Here is a 16,741-nt window from a genome sequence, read left to right as displayed (position 1 = left end):
ATCATTCATCTATGAATTAACCTAATTGTAAAACTTAATAATATAATATCCAGTTTGAGAGAAAAACTCACAAACAATGAGAAAGTTTGCTCTCGCCAAGCAAATAGAAAAATGGATTAAAATCTCTTTGCTTTTTTAGCAATTTGTGTAAAGAGGTAGTATAATAATAGTTTTATTAAAACTTTTGGGAATGGGTTTGCAAAAGAAGGCGTAGTCTTGGAGGAAACGTAGGTTTGGCCGGTCCCAACATGGCTTCACCCCTGAGCCCACCTTACTTTCTACAAACTTTGGATCTCACTTCATCATAAGAAAAGAACAAATGTCCCGTTTGATTCACGAAACGGATTTGATAGGAAATCATTTCTCATATCATTTTTTAATGAATGGGAAATAAAATATTCATTTCTCATATTTGGTAATACTAGGAAAGTAATAGAGAGATATCGTTTTATTTCTTTTCCCGTGTTTGTTTTGAATAGGAATGGAAAAAAAAGTTTGTATAATTTTCTAATTATACTCATATTAAATCAAATTAAAAAGAATTTATAAAATGATATATATTGTAATTCTAAATTGTTAATATAGACAAAATAGTCATGAAAAGTGCATTTAATATTAGCTTATTTTCCCAAACATTCCCATGAGGAGAGAAACAAAACCCAAAAGAGGGAAGAGGGCTTCACTTTCCCCGTATTTTAACATGTGTCATGCAACGATTTCTCATGCATGCATGGGCTTACCAAACATAGGAAAGCAATTGATTCCTCATCCTCAAGCCTCCTTTCTCACGAATCAAACAGAGCCCAAAAGTTCATTAGCCAAAAACTCAAGGCAAAATCAACCAACTCTTTTTTGTTTTCAGAAGAAAGTTCAACCAACTTTTTTCCCTAATTAAACTAATACCCTTTTCATCTTTTGAATACATCAATCATCCGATCCATTTTTACTCATAAAACTCTGGATTTTGGCAGACCATTAGGATTTTGTACACAAAAACTAGTCGATAGCATTTTTTCTCACTACTTTAACACAGGGTGTACCATCACCACTCTTATTGACACTTGACAGGTGTCAATGAGTATAACAATAATTCAATAAATACAAAGTAAAGAGTTAATTATGATTATGTCTATGAACGCGTGTTAAGTGTTGAAAATAATGATAGGAATACACCTTGGGTTAAACGGTGAGCAAAAATAATTCAAAACTAGTCCATCATCCTCGAGTAAATACATAGAATTTATAATTGACATGCAATCAACCAATATTTTATAAGATAAGAGTTTGAATTTACTAGCATTTGTTTGCTCGTGATCCTATAAATCAATGCAATATGATAATAGCCTCAAATGTTGCTATCTTTGACCTTAATTAACTATTTTCACCTTCCAACTTTCTTTAAGTAAAATAAAATTTCTCTCAAATAACGCAAAAACTTCTCTTGATTTGAAAAGCTTTGTTGAAAGTATAAATCATAAGAGAAACAAGAGAAGACACATCTCTGGCCCTATGGAGACAGAGACACACTTTCAACAGTTACATCAACTGCTCCTCTAGCTGTTTTAAAATATTTCATGTGAACAGAAAATAAAGAAAAAAACAATCGTGATTTGCGAGTGTTTAGTCGATGACATCATGAAGAATCTCTCCCAGATCAAACCAATCACAGGATATTATACATTAAAAAAAGTTTTAATTCCAGGGGGGAAGGAAGAAGGAAGGAGCTGAGATGATGAAATTTGTCTTCTATCGTATCCGTCCTTCCTTTACATTGACATGAACTTTAAACCTTGCTAGAAAGTTAGGTAGTAATTAATGTGAAATTGGTCAAGAAAATGTCCAAAAAAATCCAATCATCACTTGGAAGACTCGCATTATTCCCTTGTCACTCCTCCTGGCCGCCTTCAACCATGTGAATGTGAATTACAGCGTAAGAACAGTACATTTTTTCCACGTTTGGATGTCGTAGGTTTTTGTGTATGCAAATTACAGTAATGTAACATATTAACTAACCATGATATTATATTAATTTTATATGCGAGATTCACACACTAATTTTATTATGAATTGTTTAATCTTTAATAATGGTCAATTATTAATGTGCCTATTTTCTGTACAGAAGAGCCTTCCCTTCCCTTCCCTTCTGTATTGGTGAAAGAAAACGATGTTTGTGAGACTCTGCAGCCTGCAGGACTTCATAGGACAGCCACAGCCTTTCTGGAAGGTTTCAATTGGTTGGAAATTGAGGGGCATGCAGGAAAGAGTCGTATTCATACTAAATCACTCAAAGTATCGAATTCAGTGAGAGGTCAATTTAAGATGAAAGCTCATATCAAATGTCACTCCGCCATATATAATAATTAATTAATCACAAAATTCAACATTCTTTACGATAAATTTTGAATGACATTGCCCAATAATTACACAAAATTCAATGGATCGATGCGATAAAGCTAAAGTTTGAAAAAATAAATTGTCCCGCGTGAAAATTGGAAAATTAGATAGCCGGGTAGGTTATCAGCACCAGCCCCGAGCCTTTTCGTTTTGCTAATTTCAACACCAAAATCATGAATAAATAGAAATTAAAGGGTAAATATAATAATTATTGGATGGGGGTCTCTTTCCTCCCATGTTGGTCAATAAGTATACCTACAAAATTAATTGTGGCGTAACATATCTTCTCTCTTCGAAAAGGCCCGCACTGGTTTCTGTATGAACCACACTAAGCAAGCCAAACCTAGAATATTTCCCAGTTGGGTACTTCAGGCACTTATATTATACTTACTAATTAATTGAATTAAGGACATCTAAAATAAATTACTTCACGTAATCTGCAAACAATTAATATTTTCGGTTTCCCGGCACTGAACAATCTTCTTAATTAAATTTTAAGATTAGCCTAATAACATATTTTGGTGGTGAAGCTTCTGAAAATGGTTGGAGTGTAACATCTTGCAGATGAACCAACTTTATAATAAGTTATCAGTTTCCATGTACTTGTATGTGTACGTGTATATGATGAAGCTTTGTATTATTTTCCTCCTACGTGTGTCCCTGGTTGGTTTCTTTCAATTACGTGAAAGCACACCATGTTGGGGTTTTACACACAAGAAGAAAATGAGGTTTTTATGACGCACAATGCGCGTGCCGTAAATGACAATGCTATGTCAACTGCTCAAAATGATTAACTTACAAATTAATCAACTGAATGAACTGCCCGTGGGAAACATTCAAACATGGACGATTGTTTGTAGGACTGTACTTCTAAGTTGTATGACAGAGATCCTGTTGTCTTTTCTTTTGTTTGGTCGAAACAGAGATCCTGTTATCTGTTAGTCCTGTTGCTTACAAAAAAGCTGGAGCTACGAATTAAAGCCGGGGCATTTAAAAATAAATGAATAATAATGAGGGGAAAAAAGAAAAAAGAAAAAAAGACAACTTTATTCAGAGATAATTCACGCAGACCTACCCCTCAAACGATTGGACAAACTCTCGCTCTCTCCAGCCAGATGTGGTCTTTCAAAAGTTGCGACAAAGACTCTCTCCAAAATCAAATCAATAATTATGAAAGGCAGCAAAAGCTTGATGCAATAAAAATGAATGAATGAATGCACTGGGCATGCATGCAATTATTTTCCATTAACATTTCATCTGCTTCCACCCATAACCTAACCCCTTCTTCTGGTCATGATTAATCAAGTTGCAAATCATGATTAAGGGAGGCTTAGTTAGCATATATATTAATGCATCACTTTGGAGAGATATTTCGTTACCTACCTCGAACTTTAATCGAGTGGTGAAAATTAGATATTAATTCGTGGCAAGCCAACCTACCCCATTTAAAGCTACCAGAAATTCAAAGCTCACAAGTCACAAATTAACAATCTTGAAAAGCACATGCTGGCTAGTGTGACTTGAAGAAGAAGATAAAAACAAACAACAAATAAGGACAAAAACATAATTCTTAGAAGACAAATTAGGAGGGCTCATGCTTGTATATGGCATATGCTCCGCACATTTGGCACACGGGATTGGGAGACTTTAGGTCCCATTTTCTCACTTCATCAAATACAAGCTTTCATTATTTTGATCACATTGATAGTGTCATGTTTCTCGTTTCTTAATTATTTTACTCACTTTAGGAAATATTTTCACCCAAAACTTATTTCATGGTGGAACCCATGAATTAATCACATCATACATAAAAAGAAAAAGCCTCGGGCAATAATATTTTTAAAAATACTAATCATACCATATTGTGTACTACCTGTTTAATAGAATATTGATTATGTGATATTGCAAATATGGTACGCCTCGCCTTCCTCATAATATTTGTGTGTGGGTTGGCAGCTTGGCATGTACTGGTGCAAAGTTGCACCAAGTCCTTCATAAAGATGATTAATGACCTAAACAGCAACTACCTCTCAAATTATTGGTCTAACTATACATTACAAATATTAAAAAATATATATACATAATATATTGACTAATTGACAGGTTAACAAAGACTGGTTTTCAGTGAATTGGAACCCTGCAAAAAAGTTTAGTATCATTTTAGGGTACAACAGTGACATGCTACCAGCTTTCAGAATAAGGTTTTCTTTGATGTTTTTAATCGTCTCTTTTTATTTTGCTAAGAAGAGTTTTTTATTGTCAGGTGCGAGGGCAACATGTATTTAAGAAATGCAAGTCTTCATTGACCCATGATAATTATATTACAAGCAGGGTTAATTAACCTTAAAGCGCATAACAACTAAGATCAATATGAAATATGAATTACAGAAGCTAGCTGTCCATTAGTTAATTAAGCAAGCTGCTAAGCTTAATTAGGAACTCGTAATTAATTAGTGTGTTGATCTCCTTCGAGTTTAATGGTTTTGCAGAAGTCACACATGCACACTCTTGTATTATTTATTTACTTATTAATTATTTCAAATTAGTTTAGGAAATATTCTCTTGCGATGGCCATTCCTCGGAGTCAAGCAAAAAAGCCAAAGAATCTAAATCCAATGTGGCACCGTAGTCTTCAAGATCACAATCGTTTCCACCCGTCCACGTGGCATTGATCATAGCCTCGTCTAGTGGCAGAGACTGAAACGCATTGCAGAACCCACCCTTAGCTTCAATATCATCATCTTCATCGGTGCAGCCATAGTTGTTGTTCAAGTTGTTAGTGCAATCCCCTACATTAACTTGTTGATCTGTCAACTGGGTTTGATGAGCTTGGAGCTCTGATGGCTTTGTGGAAGATGAAGCATTGGCCGTCTGATTATAATCATCGCTAGGAATCTGAGGGATTGTTGGGACTAAAACTTTGCTCAACCTTGTGGCCTTGGTTCTTATTACTGGAGGCAGAGTGGCTGCGGCTGCTGCTGCAGCTGATGGTTTCGTTGTTTTCGACTCGATTTCTCGCCTTTTGGCTCTGGATTTGGTTGGGGGTGGAGAAGTTTCTTTTGATGATCCGGTGGAAGTTGGCTCTCCTTTAGCTTTCTTCCCCAAAGTTGTGTTCCAGTAGTTCTTGATTTCATTGTCTGTTCGCCCCGGTAGCCTTCCAGCTATTAGAGACCATCTGTACAATTATATAACCAAAGTTCAGAAACTATTGCTCGTAAAAAGCCAAAAAATAATGTAATTGTGGTTGTGGGGGGAGAGAGAGAGAGAGAGAGAGACAGAGACAGAGAGAGACAGAGACAGAGACAGAGAGACAGAGAGAGAGAGACACACACAGACAGAGAGAGAGAGAGAGAGAGAGAGAGAACCACCTGTTGCCAAGAAGGTTATGGAGTCTGACAATGAGTTCTTCTTCATCACCGGATATGTTGCCTCTCTTTATATCTGGTCTCAGATAGTTTAGCCATCTAAGTCTACAGCTCTTCCCACATCTCTTCAAACCTGCATTATGTGACACACCATAAAATTTTGAAAAACAGAGTAAAAGGCAGAGCAAAAAAACAGAGTAAAAATGCAGAAAAAGCAAAGTACCAGCTCTCTTTGGGAGGCTTCTCCATTTGCCTTCACCATGGGCTTTGATGTAAGAAGTTAGTATTTTATCTTCTAGGGCAGTCCATGCTCCTCTGTTCAATCCCTGCTTGGAGCAACATGGACTTCTCCCCATTTTGATCTCCCCTTCTCTCTCTTCCTCTCAGGGAATAAAGGAAGGAGGACTCGGGCCCTTTTATATAGCTCCCCACACAATAAATCAAAAGGCTACCGGAGGCAAGAAACTGACTATTGCTGAGAGAAATATTATTTTTTTGTTTATTTAGGGGAAAAAGGCCAAGCCACTGATGAGGTGGCCAATAAAAGTCTAACAAGTTGTGTGGTAGGACGGATTTGGTGCTCCAGGGCTTATCATATGCATGCGCTCGCACACGCACCCTCTCTTTCACATTTATATCGAATTGTTAGAATATATGTAATTTGCCTAAAATATTTCAATATCCGAGTGCTCAAGATTTTCGATATCTCAAGTTATTATTATTCCTGCTCTTTAAATGAGACAACGTGTTGTTGGGATGTGAATTTTATAGACAGTAGCAGAATATAACACGCAATTTCTATCACCTACAACTATGCAACTTCATTTTCTAATGTGATCCATGACCAAAAAATGTCATATGTACTGAAAACCAAGGAGATTGATTTTGTTCGGGATTGAGATCAGTCCCCATACGGTTTCTTTGAGATTTGTTTCTTTAGGTCATTCTAATTTTCTGGTAATACGTTGATTCAATTAGTACCAATCCTTGAACGTAAGACATACTGACCTGTAATTGCATCCAAAAGTCAACAAATTTAAAGAACCGGTTAAATTATTCTAATTTTATCATACATGTTGGTGCTATTGAATTACAAAAACAACCTTATAGGCAGCATGCGCTATTTTGGAGACTTAGAATTTCAAACACCTCAATGAAATGACCCACAATGGATGCCATGACCCAGACACAATACAGTATTGATGTTCACACACGAGGCCTGAAAACAGAAGTTATAATTTGTGATTATATTAGCACCAGTTTCATGCGCCTCATATGTACGAAATTAAAATCATTATTAGCTAGAATTATTTTAGCACCAGTTTCATGCGCCTCGTATATACAAAATTAAAATAATTCAGCCTCTGTTACCAAAAGAAATAATAATAATTCAGCCTCTATTTAGGGCCACTCGATATATCAAATTTTTATCACACAATTAATATATATGCATAAGTCGTGCAGAAAATAGATTTAATACATTAATACCATGTTAAGTTGTCACATTGGTCAATCTTTTATAAAAATAATGCTAATACCAAATTTGGATACATGTCATTAATTGGAATTTGAAATTATGTCGATAGACAAACGGGTCTCAAATTCTTATGCAAGCTAGGGATTGTTTCACTTTCACACGTCTGTGCCCGTACCTAATTTCCAGGTTATGAACTTGGTCCCATTCTAGGGTTGTCTCTTTTAATGTTAGCAGCCTCACAGCTAATATCTGTACATAACAAAGTTTGGCTTAATTTCTCTTCATTGACTAAACAGGAAACAGCCGAAAAAACGAAAACAAATATAAGAAGTTTTAATTGCGAAATGTGGCATCGTTAAAATTTTATCATGAAAAAAACTCGAAAAGAAAAAAGAATACCGCCGCTTGTCCTAATTCAAAAATACATAAGAAAACAACTAAGGTGGTTGGTGTGAGTGGTTCGGCACTCTCATTCCTTAAGAGAGGTCAGGGGTTCGATCCTCTCTCGTATAGTCACTACTTTGACCAAGACTTTACCCCTTACGGACCGACCCGGTGTGAGCGGAGATTAGTAAAAACCGATTTATTTGAGGTTTTGATGGCTGACATCATTGATTTATTGTCCATTACTATATTGGGTTAATTCTGAATGGGTTTGCCAATGAGCACATGTGGATTGTTCTTTAACTCTGACAGGTTAGAAACACAAAATCCAAAAATGACCGTCCGCGACTCAACTGAAATTCAACGAAGGGGAAGATGAAGGAAAAATGGACCCAAAAAATTTCAAATAGAAATTTTGTCATAGATTACCAAATAAAATAACTTGTCAACCTTGATCTCTTTTTTTTCTCCCCGAATTATGTTATATAAGTTTACAAATTTTAATGGGAGGTGGAGGCAGAGACTTGTTTGGACTACCGATTAATTAATAGAAAAACTTTAATAAGTTAATTATTATTATTATGTTTTGGTTGAATATAAAATAAAATATTAGAAAAAATAATGAAAAAAAAAAAACTAAGACAAGGAAAGGAAAGGAAAAGGTGTCATTATCAAAGACTGAAAGCTTGTGCTTTCAATATTCGTACGGTCTTAATTTGACGGGGTCTCTCTCTCTCTCTCTCTCTCTCTCTCAGAGTCATATCAACTCATATCATCTCATATCATCTAGCTAACTTTCAATCCTTGGCACTGTGTTTAAGACTTGTAAGTTGAGCAGGTGCAAGCGTCCTTCTTCACCCACTACCCTACACAAATAGGACTAGTTTATACTGTTCGGCCACCTAGTTGTGTGGATATCAAATACAATTAGAAATATTAAATGGAAGTTGTTTTGGTGGTGTTTGAGGGGGCAGCTCCTTCTTCCTCGGTTATCTTTTAGGTACATTATTATTTATTGTTGGCCCCGATCTCAAGACCAAAAAAACCAAAACTGATTATATTCAATATCTGCTATAGTACCAAAACTGGTAAAGAAATAATATACGTACAAATCAGATAATTTTGGAGAAGCCCTCCAGTATAGGACCATTACTTTAATAGTGTCCCTGAAGAAAATGATGAGTTCCATTAATGAAAAACGGAAACAAAAAAACACCTCCTCCATTTACAATATTAACATGATATGAATGTGACTTGTGGGAATATTCCTCAAAGTCAAAGAATCTGTCATGTCATGTGGAACTTGCGTACCAATATTATACTATATGTCCATCAACGCAGAGCTATAGCTAGGGTTTGAGTCCATCGAAGATGCAGAGGAACATATACCTCGGTCTGGTGATCCAGTTTGTGAGCTGAGAAAAGCATACGAAATTTGGGAGCTGGGTCGTCTAAATGTTTTGCATGGTTTGTTTTCTTTGGCTTATTATCAACTGTTGGTTGGTTTACTAGCTAATCAATCAGGCTTTACGTACTTAAACTTAAAACTTTGTAGCTAGCTACTTGTCAGAAATGAATATGGAGACCTGCAAGGCTGCAAACTGATACGGTATATATACGGTATTAACTGACACATTCATAGGATAATAAACCTTAAGTTATAGGCTCCAGCTAGCTCCGTATTTATTGTGAATGAGATCGATCGAGATCGAGAGGATATCGGGGTCATGAAATATGCAGAGCACAGATGGGGAGGGTAAGAAGCACAGTAAATTTATATCTACAGTTGGAACAACTGGGGAATCTTATGACTATATGGTCCGCATTCATTAATTAAGCTTCTAGAAACTCATCGTTCCATGATCAAAATATATTCAAATGGTGATGAGTGTAGCTTTGGACTAAATTCATTTTTTAATTTCCTTTTGTACGTTCACACGAGAGAAAATAAAAGGACTAAAACATTATAATAAAAAAAGAGCAACCAACTTTCAAATTCGTAAGACCGTACTGGGGAAAGTTAGATTCAAAAAAATATATTTGGAAATTGGAATGGTAGTTGAATGAATCTCGGCCCCGCCTTGTCCTAAACTTTACGGATGTCCTTCGTCACATGACCCCTTGCTAAATAATTAATCTCTATATATTATATAGTAATTAATAATAATTAGAGGTGGTTCTTTACAGCACACATTCTCTAATTATTAAAGTTAAAGCTTTTTATTGTAGTGATCTTGTTGAAAAATAAACCCGCAGCTGGGTCTCTCTCTGCCTATAAGAATGAACATACATGACGCGGACGCCCCCACCACATCCCCACACGGTAGGAAACAATGTCGCCGAGATAGAGACAGGCTAAGCTTAATTCCAATTATGGGTCGAAGACCGTGCTGTTCAAAGGAGGGAGTCAAGAGAGGGCCGTGGACTGCTCAAGAAGACAAGTTGCTTGCGGATTATATCAGAGCTCACGGTGAAGGCAAATGGAGTAGCGTTCCGAAACAAGCGGGTCAGATTGAGAGAGATTATTTTTCAAACTTAATGGCAATTCTGATTATTTACATCGGAGGGAATATTGTTGGTGGTTTAATTTGTTTGATTGAATGCAGGGCTTAAGAGATGTGGGAAGAGCTGTAGGCTTCGGTGGTTGAATTATCTGAGGCCGAATATCAAGCGAGGCAACATTACAAAAGATGAAGAAGACCTAATCATCAGGCTCCACAAACTCTTAGGCAACAGGTCTCTTGTCCTAATTGCTTCAAATCATTTGTTTTTGTTTTTTGTTTTTAACACAAGCGATACTGGAGAAGGGGATATTCGGACACAGGACCTCTAATCTTTTGTGATTTGTATAGATGGTCTCTAATAGCGGGGAGAATTCCAGGGCGAACAGACAATGAAATCAAGAACTACTGGAACACCAACTTGTGTAAGGAACCACCACCAAACAATTTTGTCCCATGTAGACCATCCAAGGAGGCCTCCTCAGACCCACAACTACAGTCCAAAGCTGAAATCAAATTAAGCAACGTCCCCAAATACAATAATCGGAACGGAGAATCAGAATGCAGTGAAGGGTCACTATCGTCATTGGCGACAACAAGGGAAGAAGAAGACTATTCTTCTCATGACTTGTGGATGAATTTTTACACGAGGGAAATGAGCCTTTCACAGTTTCTGGACACTGACTTTTCAAATCTGAGCAATTTGTTTGCCGAGGTCATAGTGGGAGGATATTCTAGTACAAAAGCCATGCATGACGATGACGTGGACGCAGATTTTGGAGCTCAGCTGGCTGCTTTCACGGACTTAGCTGACGAATGGATCATGTAATAAAATGAGCATATGTCTATGTGTTGGCATTATCAAAATCTTGTATTATAGTAGCACCGAATAAATTAGCTGCCTAGGGTAGGGGGAAAACTTGTGTTCTATGCCCTTCAGAAATTAAACATATGGCGGAATTTGTTTGGGTGAACTTCGAGACATGTATCTTTGTTTTATAAGACTCTACAATAATAACGTGTTACGTCTTGTAGATTTATGTGATGTGGAACTTGCATATCATGACTTGTATCGAGTCATTTAGATAAATACTAATGGTTTAATTTGTGAATGTATGTGTTTACTTTGCTTAATGAAGTCCAATGTTAAAGTATACCTTTTGCAATGTGGGGTTTTTGGATTAATGGAGAGAGGAAATTTAAACTTGATAGGATTCTTTGCAACATAAACTTTACTTATGTAGAGCTTAAGTGCCATAAAACCCTTCACCCCACGTCTCCTATCCATAAATATTGGGATCTTTGAATTGCAACCCAAAAAAAACCACTGGCCATTGGTCTATATTTTATTTTATTTTATATTTTTATTGACCAAACGCAGTAATCCCTACAACCATAGGCCCCCTTACCCAAATTGAAATTTTATAGCCCACATAAAAGAGTTGGGTGGACAATCATATATTTGTTTGGGCCAGTGGCGTCCTAACAAAAAAGGCCACTGCTTTTGTTTCTCGATATATTTTAGATAAAAGGATCAAACCCAATAACCCAAAAAAGAAAAGAAAAAGGATTTCATCTGATTATCCTATTTCTCTCTCTCTCTCTCTCTCTCTCTCTCGTTTTCTTATTTTCTTCCATACTACCCCTTCTCCACTATTTCTCTGTTATTGTCGCACGTAAATAGATAGATTTATATATATATATATATAAAATTATAGATGATTTGTAGTCTATGTGATGGTGTGACGATAACACGGGCAAAGAATTTCCAGGTGCTTCATGTTTTGACATCGTCTCTCATTGACTCTTATACCATTTTATTTAAAGGCGTAAATATCAACACGACGACGTAAAATAACAGCCTAACACGGTAGTTCGGCACGTTGTAGTAGATGAGTTTTTATAAAAAATAGTCAAAATTCACTTTCATAAATATCAATTTTTAAAAAAACTTTCAAAAATAACCAAAAATTCACTTAAATAGATTCAAATGCTCTCAAAACAAAAACTGACATAAAGAAATAAATGAAAGTCAATCAAACAAAGAAAATAGGAGTGTGCGACACATTATGAATTGATAGGTTTTGTTGCTATTCTTCTCCCTCTATAACTGGCAGAAAAGAAATTAAAAAAGCTTAAAGGTGTAGAGTGACGACACGTGAAGGCTGTTTGCGATCAATCCCATCTTGCTCTTGTTGATGACATACTTTCTAAGTCGTTTCACTGCAGACATGGAAAGACCTATCTTTCTTATAAAGTTGTAAATGTCACACTTGGAGAGAATGATAACATGATTACATACCGTTGCTAACATATCTTGTGTTTTATGTGGCTCAATGGTGGGGTAGAAACATGAGGTTGCGCTGGAGAAAGCCAGAAATACAAGTCGTTTCACACGCAATCCCACATCGAAAACTTAACAAAATAGAAAGTTTCATTATTAATTCAAGATATTGTTTACAACTAATTATTTTCAAAGCACAGAAGAAGCAATTTTTTTTTTTTAAATGACAGCAATCCCAAACTGGGCCTAAATGACTAAACTCCTAATAACATCGAGACATTTTGTATAAAACCCCACACCTGCTAAACAGATGGTTAAGTTTGAGCCAATATCGATGTTGCTAGTAATGGGTCAATGATCCGTTCCTCTAAAATCTTAAAAGGGTATCAGAGTGGGTCGGTTGAGTAGGCCAAATTAAACCCAAATCAAACAAAAGCCCCCAAATTGAATCAAAATCAAACAAACCCCAAAATAAAATAAAATAATTGATCGATGTAGAATTGGTTACAAGTGTGACACACTAAAAAATGGTCACACTTGAAGAGGAATGTTGAAGAATACACAGAGTCTCACATTGGAAACTTAAATAATTAGAAAGTTCCGTATAATAAATTATTTCGCTCTTAATAATATCGAGACATTTTGTATAAAACCCCAACCCCATACATACTAAACATGTGGTTAAGTTGATGATAATATCGGTGTTGCTAATAATGGGCCGCTGGCCCGTCTCTTTGAATTTAACAAATTGCACTTAGTTAAAATGTATATTCTTTGCTACGTTTTTCTTATTGAGTATCATATTTGGATTAGTTTTTCTTAATCGATGATGTAATCTAGGATCCTAGGTTCTTTCTATTGTCATCTAATGCAAATTGTTTTAGAATATGAACAATTAAGTTCTTAAAAGGAAAAACCAAAGTTGACTCCACTCACTTAGTTTGAGGGCATTCAAGTCTATTTAGGTGATTTTTTTGGTTATTTTTAAAAGTTATATAAAAACTGACATTTATGAAAATTGTGGTAAATTTTGGCTATTTTTAATAAATTTTTTTAGTAAATATATAGTGTGTAGTCAATAGACTACTGATTTAATTAATTATAATGCAATTATGCGCCCCCAAAACCGTTAATTGTACCAATAATTACCTCTCTTGTCTCTTCCCAATTCAATTTTGCGCACTCTACCACATTAATGATTCATGCCAATTCATCGATTCATTATCAACTTTGTAATATTGTTACTAAAATAAATTAAATACACTAATATATATACTTCATGCCATTATTCTCCCATATGTTATTCCCATGCCAATATGTAGACCAATCGAACAAACCGACGAACCAGAGAGAGAGAGAGAGAGAGAGAGAGAGAGAGAGGTATTAAATTGAGTGTGGGGGAGAAGTGGCAGTTACAGAAAGGAGTAAATAGCTCGTTAGAAACTGTTGGATCCACCGCTAGAAATGAAAGTGGGATAAGTCAATTATGAGAAAAACTATTTCCTGATAAAGGGTGAGCAATTCAATTCCTGCTTGCTAGGGACCCCTCTCTACCACCCAACTTGCTTTCGTTTGCTTCAAAGTTATTGCAAATGGCATGGACTCATCCTTCATCTTCTGTCGTTCCCACATTTTGCTACCATTATTATACCAACTCCTCTATTGAGGCTAGTAGACATCTATGCATTTTTTTATATGCACATGAGTCCATGACCAAGATATAGGGCAGATAAATGCTGACCAATGTGCGTGAATTCCATACAATATTATTAATTAATCCTTGTAAGTATATCAAAGTCGCACTCGCACCCATTGATGCAGAGAGAGCAGGACCTAGAGCTTCGCGTAAAAACAACAAACAACCCTTAAGGCACGTATCCATCCACCACCACCCCCAAATCCATGTAGGGGCGACGAGATGAAATGAGATATATATATATATATATTAATTGTTTTCATAACGCAGCATGTAGGGACGACTACATTTATATTTCGCTGCTATTCTGCATGTGCTTTTGACAGCACATCGTAGATTTTTTTTTCTTTGTTTGGCAGACACTTAAAGTGATTGGTGGTGGGGATTTATTTACATATTTATTGGGTGTTTGAGAATTTCGAACTTCTGCCCATATGAATGATAGTGAAAAAGTTCAACCAATTAAGCTATAACCCCACTAACTTCACCGACACTTTAATGTAAGATTTCTAGACACAAAAACAAAAATATAATTACTGCAAACAACAACAAAATAAAAAGGGTGAGATTGATTAAGTCCTAGTCCTAGCAAAGCCCAATGCAGTTAATATAGATAACTATTGTACGTAGCACTGCCACTGGTTATAATTTTTATACATATATGGTGGAGATTTTTTTAATTCCAAGTTGAAAACACATCTTAATTTAAGTTATTTAATGAAAGATATTCACTTGTATATAAGATTGGTTTGTACCAAGATCTATCACTCCATCCCCCAATAGCCATCTCAAGATCCCATATGAAAAGGTATAGCTATATATCTTTTGCAAAAGACAGACATATATAAGATAAGAATAATTAAGATTGCCAATTTGCCAAAGTTTGGAAAAATGGGAAGAACTCCTTGTTGCTCTAAGGTAGGACTGAACAGAGGAGCTTGGACTGCTCTTGAGGACCAAACTCTCACAGATTACATCAGAACCCATGGAGAAGGAAAATGGAGAAAGATCCCAAAGGAAGCTGGTGAGTGCAGTGCAGGAATAATTTGTCAATTTAAACAAGCCTTATAAATAATGTTCATTAAATTTACAAGATGTGAATTTGGTGCAGGTCTCAAGAGATGTGGAAAGAGCTGCAGACTGAGGTGGCTGAATTATCTTAGACCTGATATCAAAAGGGGAAATATAACTCAGGAGGAAGAGGATCTCATCATTAGGCTACACAAACTATTAGGCAACAGGTTTTCTACTCATTATAATTTCTCACCCTTTTTTTTCTTCTTTCTTTTTTCTTAATGTGTTGGGTGTTAATTAATTTGCAGATGGTCACTGATAGCAGGGAGAATCCCAGGGCGAACAGACAATGAGATCAAAAACTACTGGAACACAACCTTAGGGAAGAAGGTGAACTGTACGGATCAACAAACAAAGCAGTCCTCTGGTGCTGTTAACGACAACTCGAAGAAGAAGAGAAACAAGAGCACCAAATTACCAACGTCCACAGATAAAACTCAACCGTCGACCAACATTGCAGTCCGTACAAAGGCATTAAGATTCAACAAGGTTCTTGTCACCCCACCTGCACAACAAGAAGCCATCTTTCCGCACCACGCCGATGGAAATCACGGGGACTTGGTGGCGAAGAAGAAGGCGGCTGCTGCCAACTTCTACAGCTCTGAACAAGAAGACACGACAGCTTCGGAGGACCTCATGTTGGATATCGACATCGGGGAGCTTTTGATGTCTGGAATTAACAACCCAGATTCAGAATTCTGGAAAATATGCCATCAGTTGGACGACAACAATGGGGGCTCAAAGAACTACAAATGGGCATCGTCTCATCATGCACCTCTGTTGTTCTCTGAGGAAATGTTCAAGGATTGGATGGGAGATGATGACTGTTTCCACCATTAATTAATAATAATGTTGACCATAAGCATAACCTAGCTAGCTCGATTCTATGGAATCTCATGCACTTTGGGTTTAACAGTTTGTCTGGATTAGATTACTTCAAATAAACTAAGCTGACTAAGAACCCCCTCCTCCTAAGCTAGTCTTTGTTTTTTTATTTTTTTCTTATGACATAAATAGTTGCAGTCAATCAAACTGACCGCTCTCTGTCTGTCTCCACTTGGCATCTTGTACATCAGCAATTCTTAGGGAAGATAAAAATAATCTCATCTATCCCAATATGGCTATTGGATTATTGGTATCGTTTTCCGGTATTGCAATTCACGCTTTTGACCTCGAACATGAATAAAAAGTAAATTTTGATGTATTAGATTATTCACTCTCAAATTCACTCTAATTTTCTTCTGGGTCTATTAAAATACAAATACAAAATACAAAAGAGTAATGCTACACTTACCACATTATTATCTCACATTTCTATACCACATGATGTGGCATGTCCATATCATATGTCATATCAATTAAGTGAATTAAGTGTATTTTAATAAATAAAATTAGAAAAATAGAAACTAGTATTTTACATGATGTGGTATGTACACATCACCGCCACATCATGTGGTATAAAATTGTGGTATAAAAAATGTGGTAAGACTAGTATTATTCAATACAAAATACAAGGTAAATAGGAGCCCATAGCCAACAAACATTATATATGAATAAAATAAAAAA

At 36.1% G+C, this 16,741-nt stretch overlaps 3 protein-coding genes across 3 annotated transcripts; 2 read left to right on the top strand and 1 right to left on the bottom strand.

The window, feature by feature from the left end:
- Positions 1–4,675: 4,675 nt before the first annotated feature.
- LOC103320631 (transcription factor MYB123-like) lies at positions 4,676–6,167 on the bottom strand. The gene is made up of 3 exons (XM_008222340.2): positions 5,983–6,167; positions 5,763–5,892; positions 4,676–5,569 (listed from the first exon to the last, which is right to left on the bottom strand). Exons 1-3 carry the CDS (start codon positions 6,113–6,115, stop codon positions 4,942–4,944), a joined length of 891 nt encoding a protein of 296 aa, XP_008220562.1. The 5' UTR covers positions 6,116–6,167; the 3' UTR covers positions 4,676–4,941.
- Positions 6,168–9,901: 3,734 nt separating this feature from the next.
- Positions 9,902–11,166, top strand: LOC103320632 (transcription factor MYB1-like). The gene is made up of 3 exons (XM_008222341.3): positions 9,902–10,126; positions 10,227–10,356; positions 10,473–11,166. The coding sequence occupies exons 1-3, from the start codon at positions 9,994–9,996 to the stop codon at positions 10,948–10,950; spliced, it is 741 nt and encodes a 246-aa protein (XP_008220563.2). The 5' UTR covers positions 9,902–9,993; the 3' UTR covers positions 10,951–11,166.
- A 3,659-nt stretch (positions 11,167–14,825) lies between these two features.
- Positions 14,826–16,382, top strand: LOC103320633 (transcription factor MYB123-like). The gene is made up of 3 exons (XM_008222342.2): positions 14,826–15,125; positions 15,213–15,342; positions 15,424–16,382. The coding sequence occupies exons 1-3, from the start codon at positions 14,993–14,995 to the stop codon at positions 16,013–16,015; spliced, it is 855 nt and encodes a 284-aa protein (XP_008220564.2). The 5' UTR covers positions 14,826–14,992; the 3' UTR covers positions 16,016–16,382.
- Positions 16,383–16,741: the final 359 nt, after the last annotated feature.

Source organism: Prunus mume, linkage group LG2 (genome assembly GCF_029339155.1).
Source record: "Prunus mume cultivar Tortuosa linkage group LG2, ASM2933915v1, whole genome shotgun sequence".
In the NCBI taxonomy this organism is placed as follows: Eukaryota; Viridiplantae; Streptophyta; class Magnoliopsida; order Rosales; family Rosaceae; genus Prunus; species Prunus mume.
The sequence above is the reverse complement of the archived record's forward strand: the minus strand, read 5'-3'. Positions and strand labels throughout refer to the sequence as shown.

Coding starts and splice junctions, on each gene's coding strand:
- LOC103320632 (XM_008222341.3), top strand. CDS start 9,994: ATGGGTCGAAGACCGTGCTGTTCAAAGGAGGGAGTCAAGAGAGGGCCG. Junction 10,127..10,226: donor TAGCGTTCCGAAACAAGCGG/GTCAGATTGAGA, acceptor GATTGAATGCAG/GGCTTAAGAGATGTGGGAAG. Junction 10,357..10,472: donor CACAAACTCTTAGGCAACAG/GTCTCTTGTCCT, acceptor TGATTTGTATAG/ATGGTCTCTAATAGCGGGGA.
- LOC103320631 (XM_008222340.2), bottom strand. CDS start 6,115: ATGGGGAGAAGTCCATGTTGCTCCAAGCAGGGATTGAACAGAGGAGCA. Junction 5,893..5,982: donor AAGCCTCCCAAAGAGAGCTG/GTACTTTGCTTT, acceptor CACATAATGCAG/GTTTGAAGAGATGTGGGAAG. Junction 5,570..5,762: donor CATAACCTTCTTGGCAACAG/GTGGTTCTCTCT, acceptor ATAATTGTACAG/ATGGTCTCTAATAGCTGGAA.
- LOC103320633 (XM_008222342.2), top strand. CDS start 14,993: ATGGGAAGAACTCCTTGTTGCTCTAAGGTAGGACTGAACAGAGGAGCT. Junction 15,126..15,212: donor AAAGATCCCAAAGGAAGCTG/GTGAGTGCAGTG, acceptor AATTTGGTGCAG/GTCTCAAGAGATGTGGAAAG. Junction 15,343..15,423: donor CACAAACTATTAGGCAACAG/GTTTTCTACTCA, acceptor ATTAATTTGCAG/ATGGTCACTGATAGCAGGGA.